Raw genomic sequence first — 17,092 nt, forward strand, 5'->3', positions numbered from 1 at the left:
CAGTGTAGCCATTGTGGGCTCCAGGTGTCCTCACGTCCCCAAAATACTGCCACGAACACAGTGGCCATGGGCTGCCTAAAGCCCCCAAGATAGGATGGGCTCCAGCCATTCCCTGAGCATCCAGCCCCAGTGCTGAAATTAAGCCATGTGAGAGCTAGGAAAACAAAAGGTGAAATGCTTCAAATAACACCTGGCAGGGAGGTAGTGCAGGCAGCTCCTGTACTTGCACAGGACACAGGGATGCTCCACAGGAAGCTCCGATGTGCTGGCAGTCCCCAGGCAAAAAACTCAGTGCTTTCTGGAGGGCCATTAACTACAGCAGGCACTGAGAGATGTGAAACATCCTCGTCACCCTGACCTCAGCAAACACAGTGCACATCACTGCCCTCAGCCCTGTTGCTGTGCTGGGGGGGGGAGAGGGTGTGACACTGAGAGTGACACGGCATCTCAGCACTTACCTGTCTTTCTGCACAGTAATCCAAACAAAACGTTCTCCCTATTGTTTGCAGAGGAATATCAGGCTTGAACTGGGGCAAATATTTAGGAAAACACAACTGAGTCATAAACATTATTTACTGTTTGGAAAGTGCTATCCATGGCTCCAAGCACTGGGCAATGGGCTGTGCACCTCCACAGTCATAACCCTGACCAGTGCCAGCTGCAAGGGACTGCTGGGTGGGGTGGGACCTGCTGCAGTGTTGTGCTCCCCTTGGTGACAAGGGGAGGTGGGAGCATGTGGTGTTCCCACAGCATAAGCTGTCCTTAGCCTCACCATTTCAGTCACTGTTGGTTCTGGGGCTCAGCAAGGCATGTCTGGACACCACAAGATGCTGCTTCAATTTTTAACACTGTTAGGTAAAAAGTAAAGATGAGTGAGGTTCCCTGTGCTGCTTTCTTCAAGCCTTTTTCAGATCTATGTGCTGGGTCGTGCCCGTTCAGTACACGTGGTCCAAAAGCGGGTAGAAAGGCATGATGCAGTGAGCCTGCAGCCACAACCTGTGCAGCCACCCCCCTGCCCTGTCCTGGTATGTGGATCAGGCTTGCCTGCACGTTTCTTTTCTGATGTTTTTCCTTCCAAACTGCACTCGGCCACAATGCTGAGCTTCTTGTGTCAGGAAGGGACAGACTGGTCTGGATCAAATGAGCTCGTGGACAGCGCAGGGACAAAGCCGCCATCAGTCCCCACACGGCCTTCATGTTGGCCACATGAGCGCCGGTCTATTTCAGAGCCACGCTCATCCCTGCGCCCGTGGCTTGTGCTGACCCCAGCCGGGTGGCTGAAAGCCTCTTTGTGTCCTGCCACAACCCCGACCCAAAGGCACAGGCTGTGCAGCTCCAGGCACACAGGCCATGCAGGCCACAGGCTGCTCCCCGAGCACAACACAGCCGGGTCCCGAGCTCCGTCAGCGCCCAGAACGAGAGAAAGGGCCCGTTATGAAGCCCCGGGCTAAGCAAACAGGAAAAGCAGCCCAGCGCGGCCGCGCTGCCAGGCCGGGACCTACTCAAACAAAACCCGTTTGAGCGCGGCCGTGCTGGCGGCAGACTCAGCGACTCCAGCCGCTCCTAAAAGCAGGCCCTGTCTCACAGCCAGCCTGGGCCCGGCCGGGCGCTGCGGGCTGCACAGGGCTGTGCTTGTCCCGGGGCACAGCCGCTGACTCACGGAGCCCACACAGCACGGAGCTATTTCGGGTTCCTCAGCAGACCTGCGGTTTTTCTGCAGGCAATCCCAGGGCTAGAGATTTTATGCGTTGCGCACGTCACTTTGAACTTTTTTTTCCCCCCTTTGAGAAGAAGTGTCTGCAGCAAAATGTGCTAACAAGAAAGCAATTATTGCCACAACCCGTCGCTTCCAGCTGTTCACGCTCTGCTCGTTCCCGTCTTCCCCCCACGTCCCTGGTGTGGGCTCACCGAGTTGCACCCACACGGTCAAACCACTGGGGGTGACGTTAAACACAAAGCAGGAGGAGGGCACGCTCAGGAGCAAAGAATGGGGAACGCGGGATTGCCCCATCTGCCCCATCTGCCCCACACAGGATTCTCCGAGCCCAGGAACGTTTTCCCTCTGTGCTGCAGAATCTGTGGCTCCAGATGCAGATTGCTGCCTTGTGATCAGGGGGTGCTGAGCAGGACCTTCCCAAGGACAGGAATGTCTGGAAGAAAGCAGCTTTAATGGCTCAGTGAATTGCCTGAGGCTGGTGTGAGCTCTGTGCCAACAGCACATATGGAAACTGCAACTGGATGGTTTGAAATGGGATGGGATATGGGAATGAGCATGGATTAAGATGGGAGAGGGAGGGGACAGGGTAGGATGAGGGGGATGTGATGGTGAAGTGCCCTGTGCCAGCCCAGTGCCTCCTCTAAGCGAGGTGCATTGAAAAGGGAACCGTTCCTCTCACAGCTTCACTGTCTACATTCACACTGGAATCGCCATCAGTGCAACAAGTGTCTTAAAATGCACAGATTTACATCTGTATGAGTCTTGAGTGTGGCCCTGAGAGCTTTTTGTAAAGTAGACAGCACTGAGAAAGGGGAGGGAGGCTTTACTTTTACCTAACCTTTCCCCCTAACATACATTTGATAATTTTTGTCCATTTTGGGTCTGTCTGGCAACAAAGTGAAATTCCAGCATCAGCAGAAGTATTAAAATCCACTTCACAAACGCTTGTTGCAAATCTGAAATGTGTCAAATTGGACATATTAACTTGACTTAGTATTTGTTCATCTTTTTCCTGACTCTAGAGCTGATGATTTTCTAATGGAGCAGCCTGACAAAAGAAATCAATCATCAGGCAAGGCCACGAGAAGAAAGACAAACAGAAAGGAAGAGAAAGATGAGAAAAACCAGACCACAGCAGCAGGTGGACAGGTTGTCTGGAAACCTCCTGTAAAATATGTGTAAACAAGGATATGTGAAAAAAAAAAATAACAGAGATAGTGAAGAAGTGTGATTTATAAGGGAGCTGACGGCTCTCCCAGCTGGTCACTCTGGACCTGTCTCACTTCTCTCCATCAGTCCCGCTCTGGGTACAGCCAATTTCTGTCTTCATAAAACTTCCTCAGCCCCTGGAGGTTGACAGGGGGGAAGTAGGGGCCGATCCTCTTCCGAATCCACCATTTGCCCTGTGCAGCATGCGTTCCTCCAGGCTGGCTGAATTTGTACTTGAAATGTTCCCCTCGGATCCACCTGCAGGGAAACAAAGCAGAGGGTGGTAGGAGGGGCTGGGCACCAGTGCTGTGGGTGATGGATTGGATCTGCATTTATGTAACTTCCCTGCCACCACCATCAGTGATGCCAGTGCTGACCCCGCTGGCTCCCTGGAATGCTATTTGAGGATGATGCACTGGAAAGGAAAGCCTTCGCACACCATCACTGTGTGCATAATCCAGCACCACACTATGCTCCACACCCCTCTCTATGGCCAAGTTGAAAGAATAATAATAAAACACCAATACCATTTCTTTTTCTTTCCCGAAAGCACCTATGAAGTATTTCTGCTGGGAAACCTGTGGCACGCACACTCCCCATGTCCCTCTGCCCCAGCGAACGGCTGCTCCCTTTGCTCCACTGCTTATTAGCAGGGCTCTGAGCGCATCTGTTTTCTGGCCGCCCTGGGAGTTGACAGAAAAGGAGATTTTAAAGCAGTGCAGAAAGAAGCATTCATCAGCCTCGCAAAACACGTTCGGAGGCTAACCATGCCGCTTGGTGCAGGAGCTGTGTCCCGCTTGATGTAGGGCATGCTGACAAGGGAAGGAGTAACACCCCAGTCCTTCAGCATCGGGGTCCCTGTTTGCAGAGTGCATCGCCGCATTCACTGGATAAGTTCATAAAATAACCCACAATATAAAAATGTCAAAGTCATGTCAGTGCTCATTTAAACCCGCTTTGCTTCACTACTAAAATACAAACCCTGCTACTGAGCAGGGCACTGCGCTCACGCAGCTGCTCGCTCCCGGGCTGCACCTCGGGACGCCATAAAGTCAGCTCCTACTGCTAAAATAATTAGGGACGACTCCTGTACATTGGCCATTAGCACTCACCTGTGTAACACACTCACATGGGAAGCAGGGGAGATTGCAGACGGCTGATAAAACTACAGACCAATTAAAAGGTCTGCCGTAATCACATCTTGACATCTCAATTTAAACCTTGATTGGCACCCAGATGAGCAATACAGAAATGATTCTGCTAACAAAACACATTAGCATGCAGCTGTTCACCACTTGCTGCTGATGGATCGTCCCCTGGCTGTGCCAAAAGCAGAGCAAACACCTCCAAGTTTCACCCTCCTGCAGGCAAAAAGGAGTGACCCAAAGTAGCCCAGAGCAGAGCATTTGAGCTGCACAGAACAGCCCTCACCCAACAACTGATAGGGGCTGGGTGACAAGGGATGACGGTGGTGAAGGTGTGCCCCATGGCACCCCTGGTTCAGGGATCCTGCAGCTGTCCACTCTGTTACTGCTATGGCTGTTTCTACACCTTTTTTTCTGAGGCTGCTAAAAGTCAAATGGAGGCTGAAGTGTTACTCCCACAGTGTTTGCTTCTCAGGAGCACAAAATTTCCTGTTAATAATTAGAGCAGGAAGGTTTATGCAGGCTCAGTTAGCCTGCAGGCTCCTGTCTGAGACAGATAGGAGGTTTAACAGCTGTGATGCTTGGTTGCTTGCTTGAATTCACGAAACACATCTACCATCCCCAAACCTTCATTCTACCATCACTGGCTGCCTAGAGAGGGGCAAAAGCAGCTGCTCTAATCCTGAGCTATCATCATTCCAGGAAGCAAACCACTCAGACTGCTCCTCTCAGAAACCTGGCAAATAGCACCAAATAGAGGCAACTATGTTCCCTTTTTCTTGCTGGGGATGCAGAGTGTGGAAGACTGAGGGCTTTGTCTGAGCGCCCTGGGCAGGGCTCAGACACCCCAGTACTGCTTGGACCCTAAAGCACCTTCCCCTACACCAAGGTCCACCCAGGACCCTTCTGGAATGAAAATCTCCTTGCCCCTCCTGAATGGGCTTGCCTGCCCAAATTAAGCAATATCTATCATCTGATTTGGTATGATTTTTCCCATATGTTCTCTGTCTATTAAAATGTTTGCTATCAAAGGGATCGGCATGTAAAACTAGAACCGTGTGAGCATTAAAGCAACCACACACAACTGAAGCTGCATTTTTGTGGCAGAAAGTTTGCCTTTCTATCTGAGCATGTTTCCAGCCCTTATGTTCAGAGTCCAAACAAACCTGAGAGGTCCCCGTGAGCCCCAGCCCCAAACCAAACAGCCCATTTGTCCCACCATATCCCACCTGCATCAGGATGCACAGTAAATCCCGAGCTGCTCACAGCCTGTGAAAGCTGAGAAACTGCAGCAGAAAAACCTCTGAGCACAAAACACCAGGACATCAAGGCAGAGCATCCACTGCCCGTCCTCCCTGTGCCTTCCTGGGGTAGGGGAGAAACACAGAAAGCTTGTAACCATCATCAGTCTTGACTCCTGAGGCTCACTGATGTAAAAACTGCGGCATTTAATACTCACTGGAGCCCCTCGTTTCAGGGCTCATAGAGTTTACAAGCTCCCCCACTATTTATAAGCTACCTGGGTGCCTCATTTCCGAAGTTTCAGTTTGCAGTCTCTATGTTCCCTCCTCCCTAATGCAGGGAGCAAGAACACCAGGGACCCAGCAAGCCAGGGCTCGCAGTTTGCAAACATCACCTGGTGACCTGCACAGCTGTAACCCATACAAACCCCATGCACACAGAATGAAGAACTGCTATGGGCTGCAGCTTGCCTTAGAAAAAATGTTTTTTTGCTTTGCTTTTTTTTTCCCCCCCCCGCAACTTTGGGGCTCATGCAAAGACCTTTTGGGGTAGTGGAAGGAATGCAAAGGTCCCTGAGGCTCCTGTGAGTGCAGGACAGTGCCAGCTTGCAGAGCCTTGCTGCTCAAGGGAAACATCTTCAAGAAGTTTATGAGGAAGCTGCTTGATTTCATCTTTGTTAAAAGGAGACTGATGCCCTCTGCTCATACCAGAGGGATGAGCAGTGCTCATGTTTCAGAGGCAGTCAGGAAGGTCAGGGAGGCCATTCCTTGCTGCAAGCACTTTCCCAGGATTTACCAAGTGAACACAACTCGAGCTCTCTCTGACCTGCTGGGAAGCAGTGGCAGCAGCTACATGGAGGAGGCATCCAGCCGAGCCCAGATGAGGTCCAACAGGAGACACCAGAGCAAAATCATCCCATGAAAAGTGTGATACGGTCATAATAAAGCAAACCAGACACTCCTCCTCCAGGAGACTGAAAACCCACTCTGCTATGACAACAGTAGGATGCAAGACAAGGGAAAAGAGCATCCCATTGCCAGCTCCACTGCAGAAGTGAAGCAGCCACACGTGTCCCTGTGCCATTGCCTCCTGGGTGAGCACGTGCCCTCCATTGCTGCCCGCACCAGGCAGGGCTTCAGCCCCGGGAAGGGCAGAGAGGCTAAAAATACTTTGCATTATTTTTTAAATCAATATATTCATCCCAGCAGATGCCTGGTAGCAGCTGCGCTGCAGCACTTTTAAGATTCGATCATATATCAGCCTATTATGACATCTTCCAACTGTACGTGTTAAAAATTAGCAGCAATATTGGAGTTGTTGCGAGGGAGGGCTAAATCTCCCAGACAGCTGTAATTAGTTCCAGAGGGTGCAGCTGTCTCCCTGCAACAGCTGAGGGGTTCGAGGGAAAAAACCAGAGCCGGTGTTTTCTGTTAGAATTAATGGCCTGACAGGGCAAGCCGGGGTGGGAGAGGGAAGAAAGAAACCAAAACACGAGGCGTCCTTTCGATGTGTTGGTTTTTTTTTTATCTCAAGGTTCCCCACTTCACTGTAAATCAGTGAGCAAGTGGCAGTGGAAAGTACAAATTCATTAAAGCAGCAGAGCCTCCATCACTGGCTCTCCTGCTTGTTCTAGCCCCATGAGCAGCAGCGATCATAAATTCAACTCAGCCCACGAACCGCTCGCAGTGTAAGGGCAGTTTTATGGGTTGTTTTTCCATGTCGCTGACTTCTCTTTCTCTGAGGTTCCTGAAAGGTCTGGCCCTTGAGCTGGAGCATCTCATCCTCAAAACTCTTGGGAGAGGGCAAAATGTCTTGTTTTGCCTCCATCTGACAAATTAGAACATGATGTGATAGGGACACGCTCTGGTGGGCACGGTGGGGATGGTTTAATGGTTGGACTTGATCTCAGAGGTCTCTTCCAACCTTAGTGTTTTTATGACTCTGTTCTATGATTCTTAGCAAAGCAAACCTAGTGGGAAAGGAACGTGGGTATCTACCAGGCTTAGGCACTGCCTGGATTCCCCTGGACATGGGGCCAGCACACAGTCTCTGCAGGTGCAGGGATGGAGCAGATTGGTCCCTACCATGGAGGTGGCTCTGTTAACACTGTCCCCATATGTAGGGAGCTGCAATAAAACCCAACGAGACAGCCAAAAGAACATGTTGGGACTCTTTCACCCCTGAGAACTGCATCACTTCCCAGGACAGGTCTCATTGCTGGTAAACAGCTTTTCATGGGAAACGTACAAAAAACATCTTTTCCCTGCAGAAGACACCTACAACACATACTTTCCCTTAATCCTCTGCTTCCTGCCTTCCTTCTGCACCACACTCATTAGTTACAGGATGACTGTTGCCCCTGTTGGGATGGACTTCTGTTTGTTTGTCCTATTTAAAAAAACACACACTTTTTGGTCTTTTACTCTAAAAAAGCACCACGACTTCCATAGTGTTCCTAAAACCAACTCGACCACCCCAGGGCTGAGCCCAGAGCCTTCCTCCTCCCACGCCATCCTCTCCCCAAGGTTTTGGGGAGGTCTCTTTTCCTGCACCCAAGGGAGCAGCTGCTGGTTTGCGTAATTTCTGATTCTCTTCTGTGCTCATCAGGGCTGTAAATAGATATTTTAGGGCACAGCCCTTCCCAGTCAGGTAGCATCAAATTGGAAGCACTGCCACCATAAATAACACCGCTGCGACAAATCCAGGGCTTCGGCTGCACGCTGGGGCTCTTCCAACAGAGCGTGACTATAATTGGAATAAAAGTCCTTAAGTGAACATGATTTAATATCAGAGACAACGAACACTTCAGGTCCAAAATAAAATCGATATTTTTTTTTTCCTCCCCCTGTAGGCAAAGCCCCGTTTTTGTTTTCTCTCGTTGTTGCAGGCTGTTTCCATGACGGTGCGTTAAACACTTATTAATTTCTCAGCCAAAGCCCCACCATTCAGATTTATGACGGCGGGTGTTTTATGAACTATCCGCTGCACAATAATATTTTGTAAATCTACATTCCACAAACATCACTTTGCTTGAAGTAAAGCTTCACACTCAGCTAGGCCGGGTGCTCAACAATGCCCTCATTTTTAATCAGTCACCTGTTTCTCATTTTAAGTTTATCACACTTGAAAAAATACTATAATTTCTAGAGTTGTAAAGAAACCTACAAACTTTGGTCTCAGAAATTTCATTTCGAAGGCATTAACTCATTTTGAAAGTCCCTTGGCTATTTAAGGTGTAGAGTTTCCATTAACAGAATAAACTCCGCGGAGTATGGAGCGTAATGTTCTTATGGAAAACAGTCCCTTCCCCTAATTATTTAGTCTAGCAGGGAATGAAAATAATTAAGTCTCAAAATTCCCCTTAGAGTGGAGGGGGAACTGGGAGGAAAGCAGCTACTGAAGGGAGTGGAGTGGCGATGGCTGGAGGTGGGCATGAGCAGCATTAAGGTTTGCAGTGACAGCCCCACACCACCCAGCGCAGCTTTGGACCCTTCCATAGCCCAAGAGCACTGGAATTCTCTCTTCTTCTCAAGTATTACCATTATGGCTCAAATTTAAGGTCGTTGCTTGCAACTCGAATGAAATTACACCATCAAAAAGGCACTGAGAATCTGCACATCCAGTGCTCAACTCAATGCTGCTAAGGAGTTGAAATTAAAAAATAACTGAATGGCTTGGGCTAGAAAGGTTCTTAAGGATCACACACTGGATGCCTTGCTTATAAAATCACAGAATGGTTTGAGTTGAAGAGGACCTCCGATAATGCTTAATTAATGCTGTCTGGTCCCACTCCCTGCACTGAGCAGGGACACCCACAGCTCCATAGTGCTGAGAGCCCCATCCAGCCTGACTGTGGTGTGTGCAGGGATGGGGCACTGCCACCTCTCTGGGCACCCTGTGCCACTCCACACCACCTGTGGCATAAAGAACTTCTTCCTTATAACCAGTCTAAATCTTCCCTCTTTTACTTTGAGATCATTTCCCCTTGTCCTACCATAACAGACCCTGCTGAAGAGTCTGTCCTGCTCTCCAACTGTTCTCACACCACACTGTTAGCCATTATGGCCAGAGTTCTCTGGGTGGATGGGGGTGCAGGAGGGACTGTGCTTCAGGGAGCTTAAAATCCAGTGAGGAAATGGCATTTCTGAAATGCAGGAAGATAGCCCCAGCAAGGCAGGGAGGGAGCCTGCCTGAGCAGAACGAACGCGGGAGCAGAAGAGATTGCCAGAGCTGCTGGAGTGTGCCAGCCATGAATGCCAGAAGTGTAAACTCAGCAGAATTGGGAAGGGGCATAAAAACTACAAAAAAAAAAAAAAAAAAAAAAAAAAAGCAAAATGATCAGTTTCCATGTGCAGAGGAAGTGCTAGCAGCAAACAGTAATGGAAGAAGCACAAATAACAACCAGGGACTAAGTTACGTCCTCACACCTGGGTGCAATGCAGGGAAGCCAGCGCAGGTATTGGGGTTGGCCCACTGAAATCAGAAACGTGAGCAGCAAACAGGGTGAAGCGGTGCGTTGGACTCCAGGCTGGGCCAAAAGGAACATTGGTAAATTGTTATTTTTATTTTAAGCCACCCAAAAATACACTAGGCCCATGAAAAGCTTTTAAAGCAAAAGTAACGCCAGAGCAAAGGCAGCTGACACATAAAACCAGCACTGGATGCTGATCTTTTCCTACTATAAACTAGCTGCTAAGGAGTGAAAACAGAGTCTGAGCATTGGTTAGAGCAAGGTACTGCATGAATCAAAGCCCTGTTTGCCGAGATATGGAGCACTGTGTGCAGTACACAGCAACACACTGCTCTGCCATCGCTGACCTGCCTGTGCCCCTTGAAAACTCGGCAGTCACTATCCTAAGTGCTAACAAAGATAAAGATTTGCTGTATTTTCATTTTAAATTCCTGAAAATACAATTTCCTCACTTGTCACAGAACACACTAAAAACTTATAAGCTTTTTATATGTTTTTTAACACCACCGCTGCCAGAACACACAGAAGAGGTGCAGCCCTTTGTGGCAAAGCCCTGAAAGATGTGATGCACGTCTCATTTCTGAGCTGCTGTGATGTTTGTAGTTCTGGCCGTGGTGAGAAAAGGGAGCAGCACTGCTGGCACTGGGCAATAAACAGCTCTGGGATTATGGAGAGCTTCTGTCGCCGCCGAGCCCTGCTCACTGCCAGCTGCCACCAGCTGGTACCCACATCTGGCTGCTGGCACCGGGGGACACCCAGCTCCAACTGGGGGCTCTGACACAGGGCCAGCACCAAACAGGCCTCCAACAGCTCCTCCAGCACTTCGTACCCCACCATGATCTCCCAAATGCTCCCCAAAGGAGTCCTGCAGGTCCCAGAGCAGCCCTCTCCCAGCCAAGCAGAGCTAAAATCCCTCATAAACGGTATCAAAGTTGTACCCATCCATGCTAAGGGACATGCTGGTATCTCCCAGCACGCCTTTTGGAACAGTAGTTAACACAGACTCTCCAAGAAATCTCCTGGGCTGCAGTCAGGATGTAATTATTTGTGTGCATAACCTGCTGCCCGTGCAGCCCAAGGAGCCATGGCATAAAAACCTGGACTACACACCCAGATACAGCATACAGGGAGGGCTGCACTGAGAATATGGGCTCTGAAAAGGGAATCCATACAAAATCCCAAATAACTGATCTTACAGCAGTCTCAGCTCCTATCTTTGGAGGAAGAGTGTCACCATCAGCCTGCAGTAATGCTCTGATGGGGCACCAGTGCTGCACGAGATCATTCTGGCTGCTTGGGCATCCTCAGAAATGTGGTTATAAGAAATACTCAAACACAGTGTTGGGACACTCACTGGTGTCCCAAGCTGTGTATCTTGTGGTCTTTTCTGTATACATACATATATACAATCTCAACATATACTGAATCCCATATCCAAAAGAAAGCACTTTGGTAAAAGGTGGAAAGACATTCTTAATGTGTAAGCTAGAAAAGCAGTCTCCCCATAGAGGATTTTGGGGACACAAACTACGTTAGAACTGAAAAGCACAGCTCTGCTTCAAAAGGAAGCTCACTTCACATGGTGCTGGGAACCTTAATCCCTGTTTGTAATGCATCATGAGAACCTCAAATGGAAAACATTAGCAAGAGCATAATATTACTTGAGTTGATCCAAAATTCCCTTAAAATATTTTTTCAGCTAAAAATAACTTCATCAACAAAATAGACACTTTTGTGTAAAATTTCCTTTTGTACAAAACCTTGGGGTTTTCATCTGTGCTTTGCACTTGCTGATGTTTGCTTTGTCACTGAAAATGCAAACAATTCCAAGACAAGTGTCAACAAAAACAATTCCTTCTGCAGGACTGTTTCATCTTTGAAGTATCCCAATAGGCTGCTGGAAATGGTATTTTTGATCTGACCTTGCAAAGAGATCATGGCAAAAAATCTGAGGCTGTGGGGCAGGAAACCACCGTGGTAGGTAGGATCCATGTCCAAGAGAAGCAGTGCTGGGCGCTGGGAAGGGGCCAGCCACGTGTCCCTTGTCCCCATCATGGTACTGAGCACCAGATCTCTAGGGACACAAGTTATTTAAATTGCCCTATTAAATGGCATCAAATACAAAGAGCAATCAACCAACAGGGATGGTGACTCAACCACCTCCTTGGGCAGCCTGTTCCAATGCCCAGCCACTCTTTCGGAGAAGAAATTTCTCCTGATATCCAACCCGAAACACCCCAGCACAAGTTGAGGCTATCATCTCTCATCCTGTGGCTGGTTTCTGGGAGACCGAAACCTTCTTTCCAGTTGGAACACTTATGCTGAATACACAGCCCAGGTGCTTTCTACCAAGAAGCTTGCCCCAAGCACTTACCGTGGGGGATCCCTGTCCGCAAATGGGTTTGTTGCTATCAGAGACAGGGCCTCCTCCTCCTGAGCCAGCAGCTTCCCAGCCAGGTGGATGATCCACTCGTTCTGCTCATATGTCTGCGAGAAAGAGGATGAAATACAGATGTGAGGCACCTTTTAGCTTTAATTAAACAATTAAACACATCTGTGTGATCGCTGGGCAGGGAGTGTAGTTGTTGCAATGGCAAATGAGAGATTTGCTGGTGCTGCACGATCAGACCATGCAGGGTCCAAAACCTCAAGGCTGAGACCCACTGAGAATTCATCCATCATTTCAAAATACGTTGCTTTCCCTGTTGTGTTAGCAGACAAATAATAGAAGAAAGTGAATTCTCTATTCCTGGATTCTCAGCTACCCAGACTACCTCCAACATCTGTGCCATGCCCTTTTTCCTGCTACCACTGAAACCAAATAAATCAGCCCTAGAATGCTGCAGCCCACATAGAGCTGCCAATTTTGACTCCATATTTACCTCCCTCCATGAATGAAAGCTTCTCACCCCCTGCAAGGATTTTTGGTGAGGCTCCATAAAAAGCATTTCCCCTTCTGGTGACTTTCAGTGCCTTATACTCATTTTTTCTCCCTTTTTTAATGTGCACCTAACTGGATTTTTTAATGCAAGCAGTAGGGGACACTGTGGGAAAGCTAAACCCAGCATTTGTACCTGCAAGAGTGTGACTACTGCAGAACACCAATGCAAAGTTACTTTGCAAATCTTTTATAATGGCAGTTTGTTATTTCCGTTGCTAAGGGAAACGGCAGAGAAAGGAGATGCAAAGCCCCAAATTCTGGTGGGAAGCTCCATCAAGCAGCAGTGCTACCTCACAGAGCTTGTGACCTGTGCTCATCACAAGCTAAGAGGAAAGCCTCAGATATTTCAGACTAGAGCTTTGTAGAAAGTTTCCTAGTGGTACTGCCTGATGTGCAAGGAACCTGCGGGTGAGAAGCCAGAGCTGCACAGAAGACCTCAATTCTTCAGAGCCTGCTGCAAACCCACAGGGCTTGGTGATGGCGGAATGGGCTCCTTGGCTTGCCCGGTCTCCAAACCATTAATTAGCGGCTCCATGCGCACGAGAGTTGGACTTCTGGTTTGTAAAGTGTTTTTCTTATAAAATTTACAGCATGTCTGGCCCCAGCAAGGTCTGCGGTGAGAAATTTCCACCCGGCGCAGCCCCCCCTGCTCCCCCGGCACCACGGCCTGGATACGGCGCGATGCTGGGAGCACTGGGAGCAGCGGGGCTGTGCTCACGTCTGTGCTGCTTTACTCATTACCCAGTAAAGTGATACGGTGGTGAAGGGGGAAAGAAAAAGCCCAGGTGATTTGGGCTCCATCCAGGGCAGCATCGTGGAGGTGACAGTTCCTCTCTGTGGCTCCACTGGGAGCAGACTCTGTGCTGAGCTGCTATACCTATCTGTGATATTTAGGATGGGAGGGACTCACCTGGCACTGAGCAAAAACGGAAGAGTCAGAGCTTGAACCACCAAAAACATTAAATACAAGAAGCCAGGAGCTTCTTGTATTTAACGACACTAAGGTGTGCATGGTGGGTCCATCTTTTGGTTTTGGATCTTTGTAAGTGGAAATCCTACAGCATCCCTGGCCATTTCAGGTGGAAAAGCCAAGGGCAAAGCACACCCCCAGGCATTTTCCTGCTGTTGTTGGGACAGGAACACTGGCACCGGGACCAGCATACAACACCAGCATCAACCCAATGAAAAGGCATGAGAAGAGCAGCTCCCTGAACCAGGCTTTAGGCAGAACACATCATTGGGACTGGATTTGCTCCTTGTCCCCATCTGTGTGCATTGCTGCAGCCTCCCCAGTACCATGCAGCAATGCTGCACCCATATTTCTCTGTAACCTTTTCTATTCTCCAGCATCTCCATAATGATTTACATCCACCAGCTTCACCGTTTTCACATTTTACCGGTGTATAAACACAGAATTCTCACCTTGAATGCATTCATTTACATACAGATGTATTTCATAACCCTATAGGACTTTAAGCCCAATCACCACTACTGCAGCAGCAGCAGCAACGAAATTCTGCAGAGATAATGTAAAAGAGAATAAAATAATCACAAAAAATATATTAAAAAAAACCCAACACGCAGCACTACAGGGAACACATTCCCAACTGAAATAATAATAATAAGAACCCTTTTCCTCCAGGTTTAATTGGTCATTTAATGGAAAAGGACTGCGGATTAGTGTGGCATTTTATTGAATCTCAGTCCTGGCACAGGCGCACAGGAGGAGGTAACTCTGAGATGCACATGTGGAAACAGCTGGAAACTTGGCATTGGAGCCCTGCATTATGATTTTGCATGGTTGGGAGCTCTGCATGTTCTCACATTGGGTGGATGGTGGGGGAGTTTGCATTTCCATGCTGTTGTAAGGGGCATTTCTGGCACCACAGCCTACCCATATTGTGGATGCAAAGCAGTAACTCCACCACTGGGGATGTTTTCACCCAACACATATTTCTGCTTACACTGATGTTTAGGAGTGACCTCAGCACTCACTATTTGAAGAAGCTGAGCTATCAGCTAGAGGAATGAACCATATTGCACAGAAGGAACAGCACAACCAACACAAGGCTTTGCTTTCTTAGAACTCCATTTCAGTGTCTGCTGCCATCCTTCTACCCAAGAGGATTAACCAAGGAAGGCTAAAGGCTACACCACGTCCCACCACTTCCCATCACCTCCCAAGGCCACGTTCCATCACTTCCCATCAACTCATCCTCTTCCTAGGAGTTCCCCAAAGAGGCAAACCATTCCTCTGCAGTACTGTTCTCACTGTACCATTTAAGAAGGCAGTTTCCCCAACCCACCAAGAGCCACCCCTTAAGATGCTTTCCCCTCCAGAGAAGCGTCCCCGGAGGAAGACAACCGACCCCAGCCAAACAAAGAAAATATAACTCCTACATTCTGCACATAGACCAAACCACCTGAATGTGGCAATGGAAAATGGAAGTGAATCGAGGTCTGTGTTTTTAGGAGGGGAAGGAAAGGAAATGTAAAAGGCTGTGCCTAGTGCACTGCGCATGAGGTTTAGGTTTTACTGCCCTGCACACACCTCCTTCTGCACGTTGCTGCCATGCAGCGTTTTCCTGTACCTCCTGGCTGGACGACCCAGGTAACAGACGTTGGAATACAGTATTTTATTAAAATATTCATCTCCCTTCTCTCCATATCGGGTTTCTTTTTCTCAGCTCTCCCAGTGCGTGCAGTAAGGTGAAGCCTCCTTTCCCAGCTCCCCTGTCCCGCTGCTCACATTTCTGTTCTCTCTTTGGGATTCAGCTGAGCTGCACCCATAAACTCATCCATCACATCTGGCAAACACACCTTTCTCCTAGGTGCCCCACAATTGCTGTCATTTAGTGGTAGTACATGCCACTTCAGAGGGCTTTTAGGACACGGTGGTGTGCAATCTGAACGGCACACTGGCATCCTGTGCTCTGTACTCAGTTAACACGAGGTAACACAATTCCCAATTCACTTCTTCACAAACACATGAAACAAAGTGATCTGAATTTTAGCTGCACACCTTCTGCACAAAACCATCCCGACACCTGGATACTTTTGGAGTCACTTCAAGGTATAACAGAACACTGAGCTTTAACAAACAGTGCTGAGATGGTGCTGGGGTTGTTATTTTCTGTCTGGTTATGACCTAGTGAGCAGCACAAGCATGTTTCTGCACTGGCCAGACGCAGACCCCACTATGGAAAGCTTACACAGTCTAAACAGAAGAAATACCCTTCATGCCACAGGAAGGAGCGAAGAAACCCTTCCTTTGATTTTTCATTATTCAGAGCACTGAAGGCTTTCCACTGCTGCCCAATGGTGAAGAACACGGCTTGTTCTACAAACAAGGTGCTTCTGCCAAGCCTGAGGCATCCTGCTACCAGGAAAAGTGACCAACTCGAAGCCCCTGAAGTATGAGCAGTATTTTGTTTTCTGGTTGTGACTTCTGACCGATGCTGAACCCACCACAGGCTGCTGCAGATCTGCCCACAGTGCTTTCTGTACCAGTAGCACAGCACGGCTCCATTTGGGGTTGTGGTGATGGGGCCCCTACGAACACCCACCGTAAGTCAGATGATTACAGGAGCGCTGCCATCAGCTGGAGGGCACACAATGCTTGAACAATCTCTTTCCAGCAAAATCGAGATTTCTGCATTAAAACAACCAGTTGCAGATTGTGCCATTGCATTATCTTCCTGTTGGAAACTTTTTTCCTACCGCTTAACCTGAATTTTCCCGAGATTAAATCATATTCTGCCATTTAGCCCATTATTTCCTCCCTTCTCCACAGGGACCCAGAAAACAGATTGTTACTTTCCACTTTGCGGTAGGTTTTCCTACATCCCAAACCTGCTCTGCTGCCTTTCCTCCTGCTCCCAGAGCATGCAGAGTTATTCTCATGGTCGCTGTGGACCCAAGATTCTGTAGGCCCCTCTGTTGCACCCGTGCCAACTGGCTGCATCCTTCCCAAATTAGGATGCTCGGCTCAGGAGGGGGGCTTTTCACTTCTATCTGCTCAGACCCAGACCTGAAGCACCACTGGGGGCTTTTAGACCTCTTCCTCAATTGTAAACGGCATACTGTATTTGAGTAATAAAATTAACATCACAAACATTGCTTCCTGGAAAATAATGCCACGTTACATTACTTATAATCAAGGCACTCTGGTAATTAGCAGCCAACTGATAATTGCAGCACAGAGCAGGGCAGCATTGGCTCTCCCTGGCTCCCCCATAGTGGGCTCACAGCACGTCCTGCAGTTACAGCCAAGGTGGGAGCTGTGCAGGAGGAGGGCGTCGTATGTCAAGTGGTGATGAGGTGCAAAGAGGAACCTGTCAGGAGCAGCACAAAGGGATGGTAAATAC

General features: G+C 48.6%; 1 protein-coding gene across 1 annotated transcript in view; it reads right to left on the reverse strand.

Annotated features, from left to right (window-relative positions):
* Positions 1–2,950: 2,950 nt before the first annotated feature.
* Positions 2,951–17,092, reverse strand: part of LMF1 (lipase maturation factor 1) — a gene marked incomplete at its 5' end in the record, with an annotated part of 160,126 nt that continues 145,984 nt past the window's right edge. Inside the window, 2 exons of the mRNA XM_079542668.1 lie at positions 2,951–3,184; positions 12,159–12,271. Of these exons, the coding sequence (XP_079398794.1) occupies positions 3,010–3,184; positions 12,159–12,271 (288 nt within the window). The 3' untranslated portion in view covers positions 2,951–3,009. The remainder of the gene's footprint in view (positions 3,185–12,158; positions 12,272–17,092) is intronic.

The sequence above is a fragment of the Tetrao urogallus genome (assembly GCF_951394365.1).
Source record: "Tetrao urogallus genome assembly, chromosome: 15".
NCBI lineage: Eukaryota > Metazoa > Chordata > Aves > Galliformes > Phasianidae > Tetrao > Tetrao urogallus.